This window comes from Nycticebus coucang, chromosome 4 (assembly GCF_027406575.1).
Source record: "Nycticebus coucang isolate mNycCou1 chromosome 4, mNycCou1.pri, whole genome shotgun sequence".
NCBI lineage: Eukaryota > Metazoa > Chordata > Mammalia > Primates > Lorisidae > Nycticebus > Nycticebus coucang.
This window is the reverse complement of record NC_069783.1, coordinates 18396490-18422023: the sequence shown is the minus strand read 5'-3', so window position 1 is coordinate 18422023 and position 25534 is coordinate 18396490. Positions and strand designations below refer to the sequence as shown.

Below are 25534 nucleotides of genomic sequence, written 5' to 3'. Positions count from 1 at the left end.
AGGATGAAAGCGTTTCTATTCATGCCGTTAGAATCTGTGAGGGCCTTTTCCTTTTTTTTCCCCTCAAACCAAGAACCCACAGCAAACTTGGGTTCCTTGGCTGGGGAAAGTAATGTAAGTAAAGTGTGGGGCGAGGTTCCATCCTGCTCGGAGGCCGCAGGCTGGCAAACCTGGAGCCGAGAAGACTGCGGAGCCCGGGGGCTCCTCAGCGGGGACTTGGGGCGCAGCCCTGCCGGAGTAGGGTAAAGTGAGGGTGCGGCAGGGCCTGGCCTGGGTAGGTGCCCCTTGACCCGGGTTTCACTGGGAGGACAGAGCAGCCAGAGCAGCAAGGCCCCAGGAGGCACCCAGCTGAGCCCCTGGCCGCGGCCGGCTCCGGGCGCAGGGCAGGGGCGAGCGGTGACCACCGAGCCGCTGGCCGCCTCTCCCAGACATTCCGCTCTGCCACTGGAATGCGCGGACAAGGCTCCTTGTTGGCATCGGGCGGGGGTCCCAGGGCGGGTGTTGGCCTGGCGCTGGAGGCCCCGGGGCGGGGCAGGGCGGGGCCCGAGGCCGCGGGACCTTAAAATCGGCCGGCCGGGTGAGCGCCCCAAACCCCCGACGCCGGCCACACGGACAGACCCCCCCGAGACCATGCCGCGCCCGGCCTCCGCGTGCCACCTCCCGGGACTCCTCCTGCTGATCTGGCCGCTGCTGCTGCTGCTGCCCCTCGCTGCCCCCGGACCCCTGGCCCTCCCGGGCTTCCGGAGACTGGGGGCCCGCGGCCCGGGGGGCAGCCCTGGACGCCGTCCGGCTCCCGCGGCTCCCACCCGCGCGCCCCATTCCGGGACGGGTGAGCCTGGCGGCGCCCGCAGCGCAGGTATAGTCTCGGGGGCGGGAACAGCCCCAGCCGAAGAGGGACCGGGCGGGGCAGCCCGGCGAGAGACGGAGGGAGAGCCCGGGTTGGGTTGGGGCAGAGAAAGCCGGCATCGAAGGAGAAGGAAAAGCTCCAGCACTTGCCAAGCGTTCGCCGCATCTCGGTCTCGGAGAGCTAGTGGTGCAGGCGAAAGGATCCCGTCCGGGATGAATCCTGCAGAGCTACTGAGGTCCGGAGAAGGGAGGGGAGATACCCGGGGTCACTCATATGACCAGGATAGAAATTTGGGTATCCGGAAGCTCACACTCCAGCAACCCCGCGTGACGCGCACAGAGAGCCTCCCTGCGCTGTCTCCCTGCGCTGTCCCAGTCCTGATCTGTCGGTCAGCGGAGCAAGCCCTTCTGAGATTCTTTCAGTTCTCTTGAATCTCTCCGTCTCCATCCAGGATCAGCGCGTGATCCCTCTTCCCCTCTCCATATCCCTCAAGCTGCCTCAGTGGAGGCCAGGGGTCTGGTCTGGGTTCAGACTGGAAGGGAAGAGGTGGGGGCGTGAAATTAGGAAGGAAACCAGAGGACCAGACCTGTAACTATCCTGGTCTCAACCCTGTCCTCCTGCCTCTGACCAGATGTTCTGGAGAACTGACTGGGCAAGACCCAAGACACCTCTGTTTCCCTTTTGGGTCAGTAATTGGTTTCTGAAGCAGCGCCAAGCTCCCAGAAGCAAAGCTGGCAAATCATCTCACATGACATCTGGCGGCACATACAGGGCAAAGGAAGCTTCTCAAAGTGCAGGGACCCAGCAAACCAGTGTCAGAGCCCAGAGTAAAACTCAGGGCTCTGAAATCCCAAGCCAGGGCGCTTTCCACTGCAAGCTCTTAATACAGCTTACATAAGATTTTATCTTTATTACCAAAAAGTCCAGCTTCAATCTTGCTAGAGAAACGTTGCACTTGCTCAAACCATTTTCTGGGTGTCTAGTCTCATCTAGCCAGTGATGCTGCATGCCTTGAGTTTCCCCCCTCCTGCACCTCTCTAGATATGTTGGGAAGGAGCCCAGGGGATTCTTTCCTGCATCAGCCTCAGCAAAAGCACAGCCACTGAGGCAGAAGGTACCAGGGTTCGCAGGGTTAGATTCAGTTGGTAGCCAGCTAGCTGCTCCAGGCCAGGAGTGGACAGGAAGTTAGGCTTACCTCTACTGCTGACCCACCTTCCTCGGGAATGGGGCTGGGAGAGAAGGAGGAACTCTGCACCAGGTGGCTATGTTCCCCCGAAGCCACACTCATCTTTTATTACCCAGAATCCAATCCTGACTGAGAATGATACATAGTAATCCCTTAATAAATGCCACATCTACCCTTTTCCTGATCCCCCCCATTTTTTTAGCAACCAGAAATTGCTAAGCTGTGCTATGAGCTTTTATCTCTAGCAGGACTACAGGAAATTGGCAATATGGTAAGTATGGGAACATTTTAGGAGATTCAAATTCTCACTTTCTTTGTTCATGAGAATCAGAGTGCTATCTAATGCATGAGAGGGAGATTTAATACTAACAAAGAGTTGGGTACAGTGGTAGTCCCAGCTACTACCCTGTTTCCCCGAAAATAAGACATCCTCTGAAAATAAGACCTACTTATAGGAAAGATAAGACGTCCCCTGAAAATAAGACCTAGCGCATCTTTGGGAGCACACCTTAAAATAAGACACTGTCTTATTTTTGGGGAAACAGGGTAGGCAGCTTGAGGCAGGAGGATCATAAGCCCAGGAGTTTGAGTCCAGCCTGGGTAACATAGTGAGACTCTGTCTCTAAAAATAAATAATTAAAAATAATTAATGATCATTGCTGAGGGCGTACAAATCAGGGAGGAACCAGATATTCACAGAATTTCCTGCTACTCTCATGAAGCTTCAGGTATTAGTTTTCTATTCCTGTAGGAAATTACCATGAATTTAGGGGCTTAGAACAACACATATTTATTATCTTAGCATTCTGTAGGTAAGAAGTCTGACACGGGTCTCAGGGCCAAGATTATGGTGTCAGCAGGGCTGCATTCTTTTCACAATGCTCTAGCAGAAAATCCCTTTCTGTGGAGGCTGCCACGTTCTTTAGCACTTGGCTTTTCACACCTCCCTCTTCCACTTTTAGGAGCCTTTGTAATTACTTTGGGCTCACTGAATAATCCAGGATAACCACCACATAGCAAGGCCTTTAATCTAATTACAACTGCAAAGTCTCCTCTGCCATGTATAGTAATATGTTCCTGGGATTAGGACCAGGGCATTCTTTTGGGGGGGGGTGTCATTGTTCTGCCTACCATACCCCCTCCACATCCTTGGTTCTGTGTGAAGAACCGAGGGGAGAAGGAAGGAACCATGTTGAATTATAAGAACATAGCTGTGATATTATAAGGACACCATTTGAACGTTAATGAAGGCATGGTCAAGTACAGGGTTCATACCATCATGTTTTTTTCCTTTTACTCCAATCATGCAAAAATTCCCTCACCCATTTCCAAGAAGGATTTTCAACACAGTTCTTTTTCCTTTCTCTGGATCCATAGGAATCTCAAGGGATAAAGTGAAACTCAGGAGTTTTTTTTTTTTTTTATAAAAGAAAGTTTTAATTGCTTTTGACTTAACTAAATACATGACGTACGGTGTAGTTCAGGGTAGTGGCTCAAAGTCAACAAGTGGGATGTTTACTAGGTACATGAGATAATGTTGTTTTTTGTGGTGGAATAGATTGCCTCAGAGAGGTAACTGGGGTGCATAGAAGCCCCCTGGGCCCGGGGTCAGGAAACCTAGAGTGCAATCTATGCTCTACACCTTTATAGTTCTCACACCTCTTTGAACCTCAGGCTTCTCCCATGTAAAATTGGCATCAAAACAACCTCTGCACCCCTGACTTCACAGGGTTGATGTACTGGTACCCTGTGATCCTAAATTTTTGCTGAAAGTAAGATATTGCTTATTTTCTTAATTGAATACCTCCAAGCTGTGGGCTGAAAACTAGGGGACAAATTTCAGCTTTTAAAAGAAAACTATACAGAGGCAGCTGTTCCAGATATAGCTTTTTCTCCATAAACTGCTTAGCCCAGGAATTCTTTTCAAATCTACCTTTTTCCCTACTCACTGAGCAAATTGCCTTCTTGGAGTAGCATCAACTTCTAACCCTTGATCAGGAAAGGAAACAGTTCTGAGTGACACTTTGTGCCCCCGGGTGTCATTTTCATTTAGGGGCTATATATGCACAGTGTATGTGTGCACGTGGGTGTGTATGTGTGTTGGGTGAGAAGGGGGAATAGCTTGAAAAAGAAGTTTAATAACCAGCTTCTTTCTTCTCTAGTCCTGGCTTGTGGATTTGATTTTGGTGGCCAGGAGAGGATGTCCAACAGGGTTATGGGAAACAGGAAAGAATAGGTGAAAATTAAACCTTATTGTGTTACTACGGTGTGCCAGGCACTTTTGTGTAGAAAATAAATAAGTTCCTTTAGGGTGGGGAATCTGGCTTATTTTGCTTTTTGTAGCTCCAGGGCTGATGGTCCAGGGCCTTTTACACTATTCAGGGATACTTTATCATGTTGTCCAGGATAATCAATGTGCCTAAGAAAGGCCTGGGATTACGAGGAACCATAAGCAGAGGGATGAAGTTCTAAGTGAAATTTCAGGGCTCAGCCAGCGTATAGGAGAGGTATTTGGGAAAATGTCACACCTCTGTGTGAATTCTCACTAGGAAATTCTGAAGGCCTTGGTGCTTTCTTCTTCTTCCTTTTTTTTTTTTTTTTTTTTTTAGCAGTTTTTGGCCAGGGCTGGGTTTGAATCCACCACCTCTGGTATAGGGGGCCAGCGCCCTACTCCTTTGAGCCCCAGGTGCCACCCAGCCTTGGTGATTTCAACACCAGAAGGGAGGTTGGTCTTGGAGGAGGCCTGGGAAGTGGGTGTTGGGATTAGAGGATGCTGCCTGGCCTCCTAGAATCCCAGAGTTCTCTGGGAGTGAGGGTTGTCCATTTCTGGTTGTGGTCTGATTGTTGCTTGGTCTTTTCTGCTCCCCATGCCCTTCTTTGCAGGTGTTTGCAAGAGCAGGCCTTTGGACTTGGTCTTCATCATTGATAGTTCTCGTAGCGTACGGCCCCTGGAATTCACCAAGGTGAAAACCTTTGTCTCCCAGATAATTGACACTCTGGACATCGGCGTGGCAGACACACGGGTGGCAGTGGTGAACTATGCTAGCACCGTGAAGATTGAGTTCCATCTTCAGAACTACTCAGATAAGCAGTCCCTGAAGCAGGCTGTGGCACGAATCACACCCTTGTCAACAGGCACCATGTCTGGGCTGGCCATCCAGACAGCAATGGATGAAGCCTTCACTGTGGAGGCCGGAGCACGAGGCCCCACCTCCAACATCCCTAAGGTGGCCATCATCGTGACGGATGGGAGGCCCCAGGACCAGGTGAACGAGGTGGCCGCTCGGGCCCGGGCTTCTGGCATTGAGCTCTATGCTGTGGGTGTGGACCGTGCAGATATGGAATCCCTCAAGATGATCGCCAGCGACCCTCTGGATGAGCACGTCTTCTATGTGGAGACCTATGGGGTCATTGAGAAACTTTCCTCTAGATTCCAGGAAACCTTTTGTGGTAAGTTGGTAAATCTTTGCTTTTAACTAGAAAGGATGTTATGTTCAGACATTGCATACCCAAAGAAAAAGACATTTCTTTTTTTTTTTTTGGTGGAAATTTTATGGAAAACTTAAATACATGCAAGGCCATTTTTGGTGTTTTTCTAAAGCAACTTAAAAACACTATGTTGGTTTAGGAATATAGTGCTGCACTATGTATAACTTGGTTTGCTCATAAAACCTTCATGTTTGCATTAGGGATGTGAAAGTCTGCAAATATCCAGGATAAATGATCCTGCTGTTTCCTGATGGGGTCAGAAAAAACAAAACTCAAGACACCTCGCTTGTCCCCTCTGCCCCACCACTACATATTTTCTTTAGCTTTACCATCTCTAGGTTTAACAGGACTCTGCTTGTCTGCAGAAGACAGGGAGTGGCGTCTGCCCATGGATCAACAGGCACACGTTCCAATGTAACTGTCAACCCGAGTGGGCCTTTCATGAATTCTCTCCTTGTCAGATTCGGCTGTCTCTGATTATTCTTTGTTGAAGAACTGAATTAGGGACCAGAAAGATTAGGGCTTCAGCTGCCTTAAGAGAGAGCAAGAAGCAGGTGAAAGAAAAAATGGGTCTGTTACTCTCCTATTTCTTTCTTCCTTTAAGATGGAGTTTGACTGTGAACATGCTCATTCCATTGGAATTGTCAGCATACCATAGCTAAGTCCATGGATACAGATCTGTTCAATGCTGAAGTTTATTTTTAGTTACTGATCAGTTGTGATTTGTGGGACTCATGCTTCATTTTTTATCATTCCAGATAATCTTTTTTTTTAAATTTTTGAAACAGAATTTCACTCCGTGGCCCTTGATAGAGTGCTGCTATGGTATCACAGCTCACTGCAACCTCCAACTCTTGGGCTCAAAAGATCCTCTTGCCTCAGCCTACAGAGTAGCTGGGTCTATAAGTGCTTGCCATAATGCCTGACTGTTTTTAGGAGAGTTAGGGTCTCTCTCTTGCTCATGCTGGTCTCAAACTCCTGAGCTCAAGCAATACACAACCCTTGGGCTCCCAGAGTGCTAGGATTACAGGCATGAGTGACTGCGCCTGACCTTTTTTTTTTTTTGAGACAAATCTCATTGTGTTGCCCAGGCTGGAGTGCAGTGGTGTGATTATAGTTCACTATAGCCTCGAACTTCTGGGCTCAAGTGATCCTCGGCCTCCTGAGTAGCTGGGACTATAGGTGTGCACCACCATGCCTGGCTAACTTTCTATTTTTTGTAGAGACAGGGTGTCACTATTGCCTAGCCTGGTCTCAGACTCCTGGGATCAAGCACTCCTTCTGCCTGGGCCTCCCAGACTGCTAGGATTATAGATGTGAGCCACCATGCCTGGCCTGGAGGTAATCTTTTGAAGTTCTCTGTGGAATTATCCAAGCAGGTACAGACAAATTCCCAGTTCAGGTGAATTTTAACATAGATAGCTTTTGCTATATGTAATTTATTCCATATTTATTTATTCATCATGATATGAAGATAAAAATAGTCCCTCCTACATCAAGTAATGTTTTTGGGTTCAGAGTGAGAAAACAAGTGAGTCAATAATTACAACTATAAATTTCAAGGATACTTTATATCCAGATTAATGTGAAACCCAGAAATCACCAGTTTGTCAGGAAAAGGGAGATAAAGTCTTTGTCTAGGGCAAACATTGGCCTTATTTCAGCCAGACCTGGCTGGGATCCCATTGTTTTTCCTGTCTCAGGACAGTGTACCTTCACAAGCCATCACTGGCTTTGATGGCATCTACTTCGCATTCATTGATTTCCAAAAAGAAAGAAGCTTTCTTTCTCCCAGGAAACCCCTTCCCCATACATGCTTGTGGGTGAAAGTTTTTCCATCAAGATGCTGGTCTGTGGCAAAGTTGGGTTTCAAAGTGAGCACCTGGGGTCGGGCTCGAAGGCCATAAATTAACAAGTGGTGAGTGGTGATCTTTTCCTCCTGGTACAAAAGACCTGCTTGTTATGGGGGAAAAATGTCCTCTCTATGGAAAAAAAGACTGAGGGGCAGCTTGTTGTAGTCAATGGTTTAGAAGGATCACTCCATGAAAAGGCCATTCTTGGGAAAATATTAGCCTTGTCCTGTTGCCAAGGGCAATGGAGGCTGAGTTACCTGCCACAGGAGTGCCAGCCTCCTCTAACAGCCCTCCCTGGATTCTCAGAAGTGACCAAATTTATTCATTCATCTTTAAAAACATGTCACTAGGGGAAAAAATCCAATGAGAGATAAATAGTTGCAGGAGAGCAAAATGATGGAGCTATAGTTTAGCTAATGTAATCTTATTTCTGTTGTTCTTTCTTTTCTTTTTACCTCTTTGTATTAGTGTATGAGTCCATTCTCCTCATAGTAGAGGCCCCAGAGTTGCAGACATATATATATGTGGGTCAAGAACCCATGTTACATATTCAGAAGGCAGTTACTTGAATTGCCCTCCAGGGGTATTTGCATGTTCAAATGTTTATCACTGCCCAAGTGAGTGAGTTCCAGGCCTGGAGGCATGCCAGGGAATTCTGCTTAGACACAAACTATAAGAAGCCTTTGGAAACCAGATTCTGGCTGCAGTGGGTCACCTAGCTCATAGCACGTGAGCCAGGACATTATCATTCTTCCCATTTCTTGTGATGGGGGAGCAAAAATCTTTTCATGGACAGGTGGATAAGCCAAATAAAACATCAAGTTGCCTGATCCATATAAGTGTTTGGCTTCAGCTACAAATTCCAAATCCTCTTTCTCCTTTGAGAAGGTCTACGGCAAGATCTGTAATTTTTTTTTGAGACCAAGTCTCACTATGTCACCCTCAGCACAGTGCCGTGGCATCACAGCTCACAGCAACCTCAAACTCTTGGGCTTTAGTGATTCTCTTGCCTCAGCCTCCCAAGTAGCTGGGACTACAGGCATCGGCCACAACACCCGGCTATTTTTTTGTTGCACTTGTCATTTTTTAGCTGGTCCGGGCCGGGTTTGAACCCGACAGCCTGGGTGCATGTGGCCGGGTGCCGAGCCAAGATCTGTAATTTTAAATTAGTAATATTTCTAGTTTAAGAGTGATAGTTCCATTAAGCCAGAAGCAGAAAACAAAGAACCAGTTTTTACAGTGAAGTAGAGATAGAATCAGAGAGGAACCTGGAGAGTGATGTCTTCTCGACACAGGGGCAAGTATCTGCAGTGTTTCTTACACATCGGTACTAACTTCCATAAACTTCCTCTGTACAGCCGTGGACCCGTGTGTGCTCGGCACACACCAGTGCCAGCATGTCTGTATCAGTGACGGCGACGGCAAACACCACTGTGAGTGCAGCCAAGGATATACCTTGAACGCTGACAAGAAAACGTGTTCAGGTGAGGCTGCTTGGGGCCAAGGCAGATCCAGTTATTTGGGGACCTATGCTATAGAGTTTGGACTGTGCTTTGACTCTTAGATCCTTTTCCACCTAATTACATTTTGGCTGGTTTACTGATGTCCATCAATAATGTTACTCAAAAAATAACCTATGGAGAAAAGTGAGATGCTACACAAATCAGCTGATTACAGTACTTATTATTAGTTTTAAAGAAAAGGGTTAGAAGAAAAGAATAGTTAGAAGAAAAGGGGTCCAAAATTCTTGGTCCTTTGGAGGATCTGGATTTTTTTTCCTGGATATTATTTAAGTACAAACTATTCTCTTTCTTTCTATGATCATAGATGCTCATGGAATCTAGAAGTTTAGAGAGGTCCTCACTCATCTGGCACATGAATTCTAATACAGAGTCAATGAGGAATGAGAACTAGATTCTTAGTTTTTTTTTTTTTTAATAGTAGAAAAGTTTTTGAGAGGAAGAAAAATTAAGAGATTATTTATTTATTTATTTCTTCTGAATAGGGGGCTGAATTTTATTATTTTTTTATTAAATCATAACTTTGTATATTGATGCATTTATAGCATTCATAAATACATCATAAATTCATACTACTTTGATATACAATATGAAATGCTTACTTAAGAGATCATTTAATTCAGCTTACTTTTTATTTTTATTTATTTATTTAGAGGAAGAGTCTCAAGCTGCCGCACTGGGTACAGTGCCATGGCATCAGAGCTCATAGCAACCTCCAACTCTTGGGCTCAAGCGATCCTCTTGCCTCAGTTTTTCTATTTTTAGTAGAGATGGGGTCTTGGTTTTGCTCAGGCTGATCTTGAACTCGTGAGCTCAAGCTATCCACCCACTTCGGCCTCTCAGAGTACTAGGATTACAGGCTTAGCTTACTTTTTAAAATAGATATTGAGGGCGGCGCCTGTGGCTCAAGGAGTAGGGCGCCGGTCCCATATGCCAGAGGTGGCAGGTTCAAACCTAGCCCTGGCCAAAATCAAAAAAAAAATAAAAAAATAAAAAAATAAAATAAAATAGATATTGAAATGGAGACGAAAAAGGGAAATTTTCCACGTCATCGGGGCTGTTAGTAACCAAAGGGTTGGTTCCTAATTCCTAACCCAGTACCCTTTGCCTGAGCCAAACTGCTCCCCTCCCTTATTTCATTAGCTCTGGGCATGCATGTGTGTAAATAGCATGGGCCGTCATTATTTATTTCCAGAGTGCTTTCCATATATTCACATTTGTCCTGGTCATCTTTTGATAGCTATCGATAAGTGTGCTCTTAACACTCACGGATGTGAGCACATCTGTGTGAATGACAGAACTGGCTCTTATCATTGTGAGTGCTATGAAGGTTACACCCTGAATGAAGACAGGAAAACCTGCTCAGGTGAGTGGGGGAGGAGTCTGGACTATTGCTACTTAGCTATCTACCTCTCTATCCAGGTTTGGAGGAGTGGGTCACTCTCTGGGACTGGGAACTTGGTCTGTTTTCTTCTCTTGCCATCCTTGAGCTTTTCCTATTTCTCAGTCATACCTGAAATGTTAGAAATGGTAACATACACCTATCACAGCCCAGACTTGTAAGTATGTTGCTCATTTCCTTCCTTCCTATTAGTACCCAACCCTAATAGACCTTTCCAAACGCTATGGATACTTCAGTAAGTTAAAATCACATAGCACCCTCAGAGACTTGTTGCCAACATAGGGGAAGACAGAAGTTTGTTAAGTGGAGGAACCTGGCTGACATCACCTTAACCAAGGGATCAAAGTTAACATCATTGGTTATGACGCAGAGTGACATGTGTCACCTGACGTGATCTACCGAGGGCACAACAGCGCGTCTGTGGTATTGTTAAAAATTCAGAATGAGGAAATTTTGGACAAACTCAAACTGAGAAACACTCTCAGTTCACAGAATAATTTTCTAGGGTTTTTCAGAAGTGTCAAAGTCATGAACGATGAAGAAGGACTGAGGAAATGTCCCCGATTGGAGGAGACTAAGGGGACATGACAGTGTAATGCAATGTGGACTTCTGAGTTGGATACTGAACTAGAAAATGGACATTAAAGGAATAATCATCAAAACCTGGATGAAATATGTAGATCAGTAAATCGTATCATGTCAATGGTAACTTCCTGGTTTTGACAGCATGTTACAGTTATATGAGTAAGTTCACATTTGGGGAAACAGTGTGATGTACAGGAACTCTTTACACTGTTTCTTCAATGTTTTTCTAAGTCCGAAGTTATCTCAAAATGTAAAGTATAAAAATAAAAAATAAAAAACTTATCAGTACCTAGGAAATGCACTAGGTCTTAAGTTCTTATGCTGCTCTGAATCAACTGGTCTCTCCTTGGCTTGCTTTCCTCATTTATAAAGTGAGAGAGGGTCGAACCAGGATTTCTTCAAACTCTATGTTTTTCTGAATCTAGCATAATTAGCCACATGACTGATGGTATCCCTCTGAGATGGGATAAACACAGTGAAGCTAAGAGGAATGCTGGGTATTTATGAGATGCTTAGACTATAAAAACCCAGTACTAATGATTTTGAAAGGAATTGGGAAGGTCAGAGAATGATTACCAAGTGTGTGAAATTTTATTTAATTCAGCTGACTTCTGGTTAGAGCAAATAATGCCAATGGCTTTGAATAGTTTCTAATAAGTTTCACCCTTATATATTTCTAGCTGCAAATAAGATTTCTATCTGTGGGTAATAAAACAGTCTTCCACTTTTTGTTTCTTTTCTCCTGGATTTTCATTTGACAGCTGAAGATAAATGTGCTCTGGGTACCCACGGGTGTCAGCACCTTTGTGTGAATGACAGAAATGGGTCCTATCACTGTGAATGCTACGAAGGCTATACTCTGAATGCAGATAAGAAAACGTGCTCAGGTGAGGTCAACTCAACCAAATCTTTCTATGGTAGGGAAACGAACTTAAAATTCACCAGGAGAGAGGTTCTTAAAGGTAATTTATAAGAGAGTGGTGAGCTCACTGGATTTTGCAAACATAGATCACTTCAGAAAATTACCGGGAAATAGGAAGGGAGTGGGGGATATGAGAAAAACTAATTAAACGTAGGGTCATTATCCAGGAAAATTTTATAGCTCTGAACACTGGGGACTTTTAAGCGAATAGGAAACTTTAGAGGAAGTCAGTTGGACAGTTACTTTTTGGTGTGATAGGCTGAACTGATCTTTTTCCAGTTAAAACTTGGCCTGAAACTTCTCTGTAGTGTTAATCTTAAAGCTGGCTCATTTTAGTAAAGGAAACTTTGTAAATGCTTGAATTAGACCCACACAGATCTTCCAGTAAGTTGAAGCATGTCATTCCCTGACAGTTTCTAGATGACCAATCTTCAGTGAAATTGAGCCTTATACTTCGGCAAATGAGCCCATGCCAGCTTTGCTAATCCTCATTAATTTGATTTAAATCCACTGGCAGGACAGGGTGGCATTTATAAATGTAAAAACATTACTAAGAGAAATTCTGAGCTCTCAAGGTGGTGTTTGGCTCTGGCATATTGAATGTGTTTTGGATTTTATATATATTTTCTTCTTCCTTGAGGAGATATATTATGGGGTTTTGTCAAGATAGATGAAGGGAAATGGGATGGCATTTCCCTTTTTAAAAAAATGAAATCAGTGAAAGAGTACTGAGTGCCTACTTTGTTCCTAGAATGTCAGTAAAGACTGTGAGGATATAGACATTTCCACCTCTGAGCAACTTACAGCCTGGTGAACTGAAAACTAACTCCTTACATAAGCAGAGACAGACAGAGGGAGGGACAGACAGAACTAAGGGTCAAAGAGCTTGGGTAGGTAGCATCTGGGGAGGACAAAGCTATATCAAGAGAAGTAGAGGGGTCCTCTGGCAGGGGACTGGCTTGTGCTGGTAGGACTAAGTCAGTCGAGTGGACAGGGCTCTTATGGCTGCACTGCTCAAACTGGTGACATGTATCTCCGTTGGTACTTAAGCTGCCAGGAATATTGAGGACCCAAGAAAACAAATTTTCATTTAAAACTAACAGATAATATGGAATAAAATGAAGCAATTTTTTTGAAAGATAAATCAAACACAAATTTCAGTTAAGGCAGACTACTCCAGGCTACATTCCCAGAGGATGGTAGCCAACATTCTTTAGGGCCTACTTAGAGGCCATGGGTGGTTCGAGTTAGACACAGTAATGCCTTTGATCCTGGTAGCAACTTTAGGAGGAAACTGAGCACAGAGTATCAAGTAACTTGCCTGTGGTTACTTGGCTAGTAAGTAGCAGAGCAAGAATTTGAACCCAGGTACTTATTCTAGTAGTTAGGTAGACAGTCCAAATGTTTGGTTTCCATGCACCACATTAGAAGAAGAAGAGACGTCTTGGCCATACATTAAAAATACTAACACTAACGAGAGCTGACAGGCAAAAGTAAGTAAATAAATAAATAAATAAATAGTCCATGCATAATTTTCATGATATCTGCCACCACAGATAAGCAAAAAAGTCCTCACATAATCTGCACGTGACCTGCAGGCCATGTTTGGACACCCCTGCATGGTGGAAAAGTTACTATTTGTGTATTTTAAAGTAACAATGAATACTATTATAAAGCTAGGCTACCATGAGTCAGATTATCTTTAATAGACTGTTTTTTCCTTGCTGGTGGTAGGAAGGCTTGTTACATTGAATGTGGAGCTCCAGATCAGGGCTGGGGGCTGGAATCATGTTCAGCTATTGTCTGTAGAGTAGGCGCTAGGATTAGGGAAAAAATGAAACACTCTGCTATTAGGCATTTTGCTGAAAAAAATCTAAATTATAGTGAAGGGGAATATCCTTGATAAAGTTGGAAAGAAAGGTTATTTTATGGATAGATTATTGAGGGCCTTGCAATTCATGCATAGCTGTTGTTGTATAGGCAAGGATGAGCCATGCAAAGCTTTTGAGTATGGAATGACATTTAAGAGGAGAGTTAAAGGGGAATAAATAAACTACTTTGGTCCCTGTAATGGAAGAGGAAGAACATGTGTCTCTCAGGAAGTGTTTCTGGGTTTATTAAAAAATCGATGTTTTTGTTTGCCCTGGGCCTGTGTGGATACAGGACTAGTATAGGGCACTTCTCTCTGCTCTCTACTCAAATTTGGGCAAACTGCCTTGATCCTTGAAATGTTATTTGGCTGTGATAGTAAGTTCTTCACTATCTAATCAGATACATCATCATTACTGATATTAACATTGTATTGTTTTTCTATCTGTGCTTGTGTGTGTGTGTGTGCGCGCGCGCGCGTGCTGTGCGTCTCCAGGTCAATGTCTTCTGTTTCACTTTGTAAGCTACCAAGGGCAGGCCCTTGGTGAAGATAGTCCTTTGGGGACAGCATTACATTTAGCTCCATGTGCAATTAGGTCCCTAATAAATTATTTTTGGTGATGGCAATAATGTTCCATGAATAATTGATGTTGGAAGCATTGATAGTCATCCGGAAAGGCTGAAGGTAAGTTCTGGAATATAATCATGGCTCTGTGCCATAGGTAGAAGGAAAGAGAAATTACCCTCAGATATCTGAGAGATAAGAGGTGAGGCTAAAGGGGTGTGAAATATTGGGAAGGAAAATAGGCTTTCTCCTGCCACCTGTAGCTCGTTGCTGAAGGGTTCATTCCCAACACCCAATGCTCCGAACTGAAGCTTTTCTTCCTCGTTTGTGTTTTCTATGTAATTAACGTGTAAATATTTTCTTTCCTGCACCATTTGCGGTCAGTCCGTAACAAGTGTGCCCTGGGATCTCATGGGTGCCAGCACATTTGTGTGAGTGACGGGGTGGCGTCTTACCACTGTGACTGTTATCCTGGCTACACTCTGAATGAGGACAAGAAGACGTGTTCAGGTGAAGATGAGCTCTTTAAGCCTATTTCGTTTGGCAGGAATGATCTTTTAGGAGAAGTTTTTCTTTGTGTCTAAAGTATAGTTTTGATTTTTTCTCCTTGGCAGAATTCTTCAAGGGTCCCCATTTGTCTTTAAAATAAAACAATTATACTCTATACTCCCCCAGACAGCCTGCCCTCCGTGATCTCGCCCTCTCTCTCCCTCTGGCTCTCACTCGCCCACACCTGCTCTCTCTGTTTCATTAAAGTCTACCTACATTTGGATTTTTGTATCATGGCAAAATATATATAAAATAAAATTTACCATTTTCACCATTTTTAAGCAAAAAGTAAGTACACTCACATTGTTGTACAACCATCTCCCCATCCATCTGCAGTTTTTCATCATCCCACACTAAAACTCGATGCAGTAACTGCCCACCACCCACTCCCCTACAGCCTCTGCTAACTACTGTTCTCCTTCCCGTTCGTGGTCGGCTACCTTTGCCCCAGTTTCACTCCTTTTCCCAAATCCCGTGGTGCAGCTTAGTGGGCTGTTTGCTGTCCCAGGAGCATGCCCCATACTCGACTGCTTCCTTTGCTGAGACTCCCTTCCCCCATCACTTTTGCTTGTCAAAAGCCAAGACTACATCCTTGCCAACATTTGGTTTTGTTGAAGTAAATTTTTCCAATCTAGAGGATGGTTTCCCATTTCCTGGTTTCTAATGAGGTGAAGCATTTCTTCCTGTTTACTGGTCATTGAGTTTCGTATTTGAAATGATATTGATGTCCTTTTTGTATTTTCCTATTGGGTTATTAGTCTTTTTCTTATTGATTCATAGAAACTCAACATTATAAATTCTTGTTTTTATGTATTGCACATATCTACTCCTATACTGTGTTTATCGTTTTATTTTTTTTTAATTTATTTTATTTTTTTTTCATTTTACTTTTTAAATGCTGTCTCTTTAACAGTATTCATAATGTTTTACACCTTGGGTTGGACAGCAGGTATTTTAATGTTTATTTTTATTATACTTCAAGTTACATGTGTTTTATAAATTATTTTGTGTGAATCAAATATTACAAAAATCACATTTGTTTTTTAATTTCCAGGGTTAGCTAGCTCCATTTTCCCCTTTTCTACCAGTTTTCCGTATTCTTTCATTGTTTTCCCCTTTTCTACTAGTTTCCCAAATTCTTACATTGAACTGTGTCCTCTCTTTTTAGCAAAGGTCACCAGTGTCATAGTTAGTTGAGTTTTGTCCTTTAATCATCCCTTCATCCATTCTCTCTCTCTCTCTACATATATATGTATCTGCTATGCTCTAGGCACTAGGTATATAGTTGTGAACACAAATGTCTGATCTTTGATAATCATATGGGGGAAAAGATTAGTGAAGGCAAATTGACATGTTCACTAAGAGCAGAGCTGGAGAAGAGGGGGAGGGTGCCCAAGAAGGTCCCTCTGAGGAAGCAGCATTTAAGACCTGGGGATAAGCAGCAGTTAGGCTGAGACGGGGATGCTGGGGAGAGGGCAGTGCAGAGTTCTAGGTGGCAGCTCACAAGTGGAGAGGACATGCCAGGCAGCTGTTGTGATGGGGCATGATCAGCTGGGAGGCAGGGAGAGTGGAGCATGAAACAGTTTGGAGAATTAGGTAGAGCCCAAATCATGCCAATTGTCTGGGCCCAGGTGAAGGGGGTTTTTATTTGATGGGCCAGGGGAAGCCATGGGAGGGTTCTGGGCAGTGGAACAAGATGGTTGTTAGATTTTTAAAAGTTGCTCCAGCTGCTCTAGGAAGAATGACTTGGAGAGGATGAAGGGTGGAAAGATCAGTTAGGAGGCTCTTGCCATGGTCACTTGGGTTAGGCTGGTGACAGTGGTGATGGAAGTAAACTGATCCAAGACACATTGGAAGGGAGAGTGAACAGGGCTTAGTTAGAAATTGGATGTGAAGTCTGGGAAAGGGGAGGAATAGGGGTGCCTTCCAAACTCCAGACTCGAACAACTGGATGGGGTACCTTTACTGAGATAGAGAAGACTGAAGGAAGATCAGATTTGGGGAAGAAAAGTCAAGAGTCGAGTTTCAGACTTGTGCTTTTATGTTCCAGCAGATCGTAAACCCCAACCCCCAAGGGAAGTGATCTTGTCTGCATTTCTAGCATTTACTGTAGCACCCGTCACATACTAAGTGCTAAGCAGATATGTATTTCTTCAAAAGTAAAGGATCAGTTTCTTAGGAAGGTTGAGGATAGTAAGAAAAAGCTTGCTCTTCGAATTTGAGTAAGTCTAGGTGCTATTACCCTAAGTGGTTATTTTTCAGAAAAACCAGTTTCAGGCATTTTTTTTCCTCCCAAAAGGAGGGGAATCCAGCATGATTTGTAAGTGGGCTGTGACCTCATTTTATTTGTTGTTTCAGTAAGTATTCATGGAGACACTGTGCTGTAGGTAGTACTCAATGTAAAGTCCTGAGGAAGAAACTGGAGACAAATTCCAGGCAGAGTAGAGGGCAATGTTAACATTATAAGAGAGCATAAAATAAATGCTACCTATGAGGAGTGAGGGTGGGGTAGAGGGTAAATGCTGTGGATGTTTAGAAAAAAGAAGAGATCACCGAGAGGCTGAAAAATGGAGTAAGTCACTACTACGTGTATGAGTCTTTAGTCTGTGTCTACACAGACTTGTTATAATTCCTAGATAGCTATGACATTTTGTGTACTATCATTGTATCCAGCCATTGAAGAAGCACGAAGACTTGTTTCCACTGAAGATGCTTGTGGATGTGAAGCCACACTGGCATTCCAGGACAAGGTCAGCTCTTATCTCCAGAGACTGAACACCAAACATATCCTTTCTGGAAAGTTTTCTGCTTCTGCTTGAAGCAAACCTAGGTACTACAACTGAGCCAAACATTTTAGGGCATTCCACAGCAAGTGCCTTATTGGTTAAGTTTTAAGATGAGCCGTGGTAATGCATTACTTTTTAAAAAAAGATTAGAATTCTTTTTTCACCCATTCAATATTTACATATAAAAGCTGCCTATGTTTTCCCCCTAAGGCTTTTCCATAGCAGTATGCAAGGGCTGTCCAGAAAGTATCCAGCCACACAATATGAAACTATGAAAAATGATGGCTGGATACTTTCCAGACAGCTGCTGTACATTCCCAGTTGAGCTCTCACATAACAGATGGACCAATTATGCTGATTCCTTAATGTGGCTTTCTTAGTTCAGAAACTGTACATGTACAGAACAAGTTAGCTGATTAATGGGGTGTGATAGCTCAGAATATACAGAGTCATACACTTTGGCTAGCCACGTGGTCAAAAAGTGGATTTCAAAATGTAACATGATACAGTCTTAGAAACTGTTTTGTTTTTTTTTTAATTTTCAGGCTAATGTGGGGGTAGTCTCAGAAACTTTCAAAATCAGTTTTTTAGCTAAAAGAGTAACTTGGGAAAAGCACTTTTTCTTAGAACAGTTTAAATTAACAACTCTGTTCCTATGTATCTTAGGGTAGTGACATTTAGATGGCAGAAGGTATAACCTAGGAGTACGCAGACTTTGGGGGTGTAATTTTTTTTTTTCTTTGAGACAGAGTCTCACTTTGTCCCGCTTGGGTAGAGTGCTGTGGTGTCAGAGCTCATAGCAACCTCAAACTCCTGGGCTTAAGTGATTCTCTTGCCTCAGCCTCCCAAGTAGCTGGGACTACAGGCCCCCACCACAAAGCCTGGCTATTTTTAGAGATGAAGTCTTGCTTGGGGTCAGGCTGGTCCCAAACCTGTGAGTTCATGCAATCCACCTGCCTCAGCATCCCAAAGTGCTAGGATTCGCTAGCCACCACGCCTGGCGGGGAGTATAGTTTATGATTCAATTTCCGAGTCTTCCATTTGCTTGAGATGCTACTTGGAATCAGCAGGTATTTCCTATTCCCATCTCCCATTTCAGAATCACTATTCTCCTAACTTTACACAACAAAGTCTCTTATCCTGAATCTTAGAAGTTGCATTTCTTAGAAAGTAGAATCTCCAGAGAGACAAAGGGGCAATTCAATAATTTATTTAATCAAGACTTCATAAACATTGCTCCCCCTATCCATCCCACTAAGAGATGCCATTCCATTTACATCTTATATGAGCAAAAACATTTGAAGATTATTATAATAGTCTAATTTTATCGTGAGCTCTGAAGAATAAGATTTCTGAGACTTAGGGCAGCACTTGTGGCTCAGTGGATAGGGTGCCAGCCCCATATACCAAGGGTGGCGGGTTTGAACCTGGCTCTGGCCAAACTTTAACAACAACAACAACAACAACAACAACAAATGACCAGGCATTGTGGCCGACGCCTGTAGTCCCAGCTACTTGGGAGGCTGAGGCAAGAGAATCGCCTAAGCCCAGGAGTTGGAGGTTGCTGTGAGCTGTGACACTACAGCACTCTACCGAGAATGATAAAGTGAGACTTCGTCTCTAAAAAAACAAATAAATAAATAAAAGATTTCTGAGACTTAGATGAGACTTTTGGTGAGAAAACAGTTCTGCTGTTTCTCAATTGTGCTCTTCAGTTACCATAGGACATAATTATTTTCTTTAATTTTGTGTTGAAGTGTTTGAATTTTCTAATGTGTAAAAATAAATGGTGTTGGCCTTAACAACTAGCCACTGGATGACATTTTGAAGAAGTTGCAAATAAATGAATATGGACAAATACATCATTAAAATTGATCAAATTTCTCACCTGGAAATGTAGACAACCTGGTGCATTTAGTATTCATTCATTCTTTTGTATACTGTATCTCCAATGTTCCTGCTAATAAATTTGCCATTACCTGTATAAATGCTTGAATATTACTGGATAAATAGCCTAAGGATCTTCTGGAGAACCAGTGTCATTTTTCCTGTACCATTATTTCTAAGGAATAAATTTGCAGATCCTTATGTAGAGCCAACTTTAGTGTCTCTAACCTATGACTGTGAAATGGTTGGTAGGAAATATTGATAGAATGAAAAGCTTTATGTTTCTTTATCTACTCATTGAGCCATTTAACTTTAAAATATTTATATTCGTAAGATAACCATATTTCACACGGGAAACTTTAGATCTACTTTCTCTTGATAGTATTTGTAATATAAGCCAGTCTTATTACTGAGAGTGCAAATTGTACAATGTACACATAAAAACAGTTCATATGATTATACTGAGATAAATACAGTATAATTTAGAACTGTCAAAACTTGTTTTTTGCTTATGTTTTTCTGAAGCATTATTGAACCTGTGATCAAGGGCTTGTATGTAATAAATACCTAAAAATAGTTAACACAGATCAAGTGAATATTGCATTCCATTTTTAATTCATTTTGGCCTTAGAAATAAATGTGCAACTAAAGAGCATAGCTGCAAATTTAGGGTTTTAAAGTACAAAAAGAGAAAAAGCCCTAAATTTACTTTATCATTCAGCTTAAGGATCCAATTGACAAAATTACGTATTTATAAAACTGCTATAAATCAACAAAATCTAATGCTGTCTTTTTTAATGCTAGTGATAAGCCTAACATTTTTCACTTTGATATCTAAAGCATATAATTTTTTTTATTGTTAAAGCTTGTAATTTCTAGGACAAAACAGTCCTTTATGGTGTACTATTCATTTTTTTTTTGGTTTGCATTCTTTGATATAATAAAAAGTTATTATCTTTACATATTATTGTTATGCCTGTTTTTGTGGTACCTTATTAATTTTGTCTATTAAGCATATTTCCTTTAATTATCCTGAATTAACAATTATTTTGAAAGTATAGTAGTTTCTTGTCAAAGGACAGACTGTTGAGACTTGTCCTATAATTTAATCTTGTACTAAAATATAAAATGTAAGTTCAGGTTAAATAGAAATGCTTCAGTCAAGTATATGGTGGGAGAGGGAATAATATAAAATTATCTTAATGGAGATAAAATAATAATGAACTTTACACTAATATGAGCTTCTGAAAAGCAAATGTAACCTACAGATAAAATTAAAATATAAACTCAAAAGAAACAAAAAATAAATATACCAAAGCACACATCATGGAAACACTGTTACTTAAAAAATTTTTATTTTTCTTTTCAAAATTTTTGGAAAAGCATGACATAGAGCTACAGTATTATTTTCTAAACTTATTTGAACACAGAATTAGTAATACATAATAACATACCACAGGAAATGGTGGTGTAGAAGGAATGAGGGCTTATTTGCAAGAAGAAGAGGTAAAGTATTATATGTATTTAAGAAAATGATGATTTTTCAAGACAGACAATCAGCAACTAGCTTCAACTAATCACACCCTGACCAATTAAGTGGAAACTCCTGGCTTAGATAATAATTTGTTTCATGAGTCCAGCATTGGGAGACTATGAGCAGGTAGTCACAGTTTAGTGTTGAAAGAGATAGAGAAACAATTTAAATTATTTGAATGGGATAAAGGTTAAGTTTGGAAAGACTTCCTCAGGAAAACCTGATTTGTGTCATTGTCCTAGGTACAATTGGCCTCAAGAGGGTAGAACATCATGCAACATATTATTAATAAAATGGCCTGGGGAGTGGAGATAGATGGCACAGAGCTTGCTTGGGAGGGGGACTCATTGTAAAGACATTATAAGATTGAGGGAAGATCTGATTTTAGATGGGGGTTTAGACTTTATAGGAAAGACACTAGGGACTACTGTCAATTTTAGAATGTGCTGGGCAAGGCAACAGACCCAGGTCAAAGGATTTAAAGACTTTTTGGTCGAGACAGGGAAAGACTCCAAGTGGGGAAATCAACTACTGATGCACAAATTACACGCTAGATCACAAAAATCAACAGTGGTGGTCTCAGATTATGGTAAAAGGAAAACCAGAATAAATAAAAAATGGGTGAGACCAAATAATTTCATGAGAGTGAATCTACTTCGATTTCTGCCTTATGCCTTAGATTTTGACACTTCGTAATAATTCTCAGGCATTCAAAAAGAAAAAGGAGAATGAAGAAGTAAGGTAGAAAAAAGGGAAATATAGAACAGTCGATCCCAGGCGAGGAAATACCAGTTTAACTACCGTATTTTAAAATGGTAGCCTGCGCCCCAATAGCAATTCAATGCTGTAAGTACACATAGTTCAAACAAATTTCTTTAAAAGGACTCCCGGAGATGCGGCAACAGCTTAACTAAACTGCTAAAAAATGTCAAAAGAGTTAAGAATAAAGAAAACCTCCTACCCTCAAATTGCTCCAGAGGGTTTTCCAGTCCCCAACGGAACAAGGGAATGTTTGAAAGATCTTAGAACGCACTTTTGGACTTTCGTTTGGCCGATGGCGCCAGCTTAACAAACACAGTCAAATAACTTTTCACTTTCAAGAATGTTGGGATTACGGGGCTTACAAAATACCAAATAATTGCGACATCATTTCGAACCGGAGCCCCCGCGACCGCCCGGGGTCCGCGCAGGCGCACGACGCTCGGGGCGCGGGGCTCGGGCGTCACCGGAAGTGTTATTAGGCGCCCCGGATGCGACTGGGCGGTGGCGGTTGCCAGGGAGACGGAGCCTCTCAGAGCCGCTGCTAGCTGCGACTGGAGACGTAGAAGCAGTTACCTGTTGCGGGCCTTGACGGTCGTGCCCAACCCCTTGGATTTCCCACGATGTTCTTCTACCTGAGCAAGAAAGTGAGTTTTCCAGGGGGCTATCTCGCTCCTCCGTTCCCGCAGTCTACGGACAATTCCCGCATCCTTCCCGCGAAGCTGAGCGGTTTTATCGGCTCTGATCGCGGCTTTGCCATCCTGCTGTCAACCTGCCGCCGACCCCCAAGTCCAGCCTCGGAGGACCTCCCGCGGGTTCCATAGCTCTAGCTAGGTCTTGGCGGAGCCAGCAGCCGGCTCGCAGCATCCCTCACTCTCCCACTCCTGCCCCTGGCAAGGTTCTTTTGGGTGGCCAGTGGGACAGATAACCACGTGCTATCCTATCTTTCCTCCTTCCCCTGTGGATCTAGGTGAATTAAATTATTTGGCCTCTGGGCAAGAGAAAACAAATAACAAAAGAGTAGCCTGAGTTTTGTGTGGGGGAAGGGAGTGCTGGTGCTATGGATTTATACCTCCTCCGCACTTACTTTTGGAACATCATGCAACATATTATTAATAAAATGGCCTGGGGAGCAGAGATAGATGGAACAGAGCTTGCTTGGGAGGGGGGCCATTGTCCACTAGCTTCTTCCACAGTCACTACCGTCTTTTGCCCTTTTCTTTCCCAAATGTGGAGCCGGGGGCAGTTCAAGAAACCATGCCAGTTTTCATAACAGCTCATTTTTTTCTTCCCCTCTCTGTAAGGCCATCTTTTTCTTATTGGAATGTTTTCTTCAGCCTTCATCTCCAGTAGACTTACTTCCCAAGTCCTTCCTAAAAAGTTGCTAGAGTGGCTGTGATTGCTTTTACAGATTGCCATTCCCAATAATGTGAAGCTGAAATGTGTATCCTGGAACAAGGACCAAGGGTTCATAGCGTGTGGTGGTGAAGATGGATTACTGAAAGTTTTGAAATTAGAGACACAGACAGGTAAATGAATGCAAGCCCAAATGTTTGAAATTGGTAGAAAGTTGGTTGATGTCATTTGTTTAACGAGATTTGCTCATGGTGCTTGTCTTTTGCAATTATAATTCTTTTAAGAGGAAAAAAACTCTAAACATTTTGCGGTATTTTTTCTGGAGTATTTTTGCAATACAGTCCAGAGAATGTTGAATGTAAACATCAGATGGCTTTTGCTGAAGTTATTGATGGAAAATGAAAATGAAGAATGACAATTAAGCTACGATGTTGTCTTGTGTTATGTCTATTGTTCTGTATTATTTGGAGTCTAGTAAACATCATATGAATAAACATTTAAGTAAGAAATTTGGCAGATTATTTATAGGCCTATATCATCCTTTCTGCTTCTCAGATGCGTTAATGATTATGTACTTAGTGCCGAAGAACAGAAAATGGGCTATGTTTAATATTTTTATCAATAGATGTCTTGGCTTTGCCGCTTGACTTCTTTCTTTTCTAGTTCTCTGGAAATACAGCAGACAGTTTCACATATCTGTTAGCAAATCGTTGGTCTGATAAAGAGCTTGTATCCATTAATATACATGGTGTCTCCAAAGTCACCATATGTAGGGAAAATGAGAAATTATACCTAAATGTACTTTAATTTATAAAATATACATTACAGAATTTTACAAAGAAATGGCCAATACGTAGAGAATATTTTGCGAATAAAGGGACATTTAGCTAAAATTTGCCCCATGTATGGTGACTTTGGGGACACCTGGCAGATAGGAAATTAGAGTTGGAATTTCAGCTTTGCCACAAGACTACTGAACTTGACTTATAGCAAACAGGTGAATATCTTTGGGTTTTATTATACTTTGTTCTGTTGTAAAATGAAAGGGGTTAAACTACATTGTATTTTGGATTCCTTACATCATTGCTTCTCAATTATAAGACTCACCGAAAGAAGTTGTTTAAAAAGATTTCTTGGCTGCACCCTCCAGAATACATCTGAGAATTTGTGTTTTTTCTGATGCTGGGTTGCTGGTCCTTATACCACACTTTGAATAGTACTACCTTCTAGCTTTGAATATGGTATTGAGCATTTTCCACATACTGGATGTTTAACCTTCACTATGTCGTTTGTCGATTTCACCTGATTTTGAGGAGTCGATTACAGGTGAGAAAATTGAGACTCTGAGCAGTTAATAACTAACCCAAGGTCACACAGCCAGTAAGGGGCACAGCGGGGACTTGAAACCAAGTTTATTTCACTTTTAAGTTCTTGTTCTTTGACCACTACACAAAGGGCTTATGGACAGCCTAAGCAAAGAAGAGCATAATTATTTTGATGTGCTGGATTAATTATATGAACATACTAAAATATAGTCAAAGTTTGGCTTCTGATGTTTTGTAGTTTAATCTCTCAGTGCTTTAGTTTCTTTAATTGTGTTGAAATAAAATAATTTTTCTTTATTATGATTGTCAAATGTATGTGCATGTATATATGTGTGTACAGTTATTTTGCTTAAAATATGTAGCAAATTATACTTAACATTAAGAAATGTGGCTGGGCACAGTGGCTAACGTCTATAATCATAGCACTTTGGGAAGCTGAAGCAGGAGAATTGCCTGGGGCCAGGAATGCATGACCAGTTTGAGCAAAATAGTCAGACCACATCTTTACAAAAAAATAGAAAAATGAGCCAAACACGGTGGTGGGAGCCTGCATTCCCATATACTCGGGAGGCTGAGGTGGGAGGATCGAGCCTGGGTGATTAAGGTTACTCCATAAAGAAATGCATTCATTTTAACATCGAAAACTTCTTTTGTTAAACCTTCTTTTTTTTCTGTTCTGCACTTTTGATGAGCTGTGATTTGAGTAGTCTTTGAAATTAGTTAGCAAGATGGGAAATAGATTCTAGGAAGCTTGGAAAATGGAGTAAATGATTTGTTTTGGAACTTAATAATTATAAATCATGTTGAAAGAGATAAATAAGAAAAATATGGCTGGAAGATTCTAACAAGATGAATATGTTGTATTTAATAATAATAACGGTGATACAGTAAATCTTTCAAGTCATGGTCACCAGATATTGCCTGCCTACTGCATATCAAACACTGTCTTGTACTAAGGATGCAACATTGTAAGTATACTGTTTTTTGGCTTAGCTACAATAGTATAGTACAACAATCCTCTATATCAGTAAATCATCTTCTGTGGCAACATTTTCAATGATTATTTAGAATTCCTTTGTATTAGTGTGTCATAATTTGCT

General features: G+C 42.1%; 2 protein-coding genes across 3 annotated transcripts in view; both read left to right on the top strand.

Annotated features, from left to right (window-relative positions):
- The first annotated feature begins 568 nt into the window (after positions 1-568).
- On the top strand, positions 569-20345 carry MATN3 (matrilin 3). Its single transcript, XM_053588562.1, has 8 exons — positions 569-856; positions 4917-5483; positions 8734-8859; positions 10136-10261; positions 11644-11769; positions 14623-14748; positions 17461-17571; positions 19387-20345. Exons 1-8 carry the CDS (start codon positions 631-633, stop codon positions 19440-19442), a joined length of 1464 nt encoding a protein of 487 aa, XP_053444537.1. The 5' UTR covers positions 569-630; the 3' UTR covers positions 19443-20345.
- A 1927-nt stretch (positions 20346-22272) lies between these two features.
- The window catches only part of WDR35 (WD repeat domain 35), a 66609-nt gene continuing 63347 nt past the window's right edge, over positions 22273-25534 (top strand). For both annotated transcript variants that reach the window (XM_053588638.1, XM_053588637.1), the window contains exons 1-2: positions 22273-22400; positions 23165-23282. In XM_053588638.1, the coding sequence (XP_053444613.1) occupies positions 22377-22400; positions 23165-23282 (142 nt within the window). In that variant the 5' untranslated portion in view covers positions 22273-22376. The remainder of the gene's footprint in view (positions 22401-23164; positions 23283-25534) is intronic.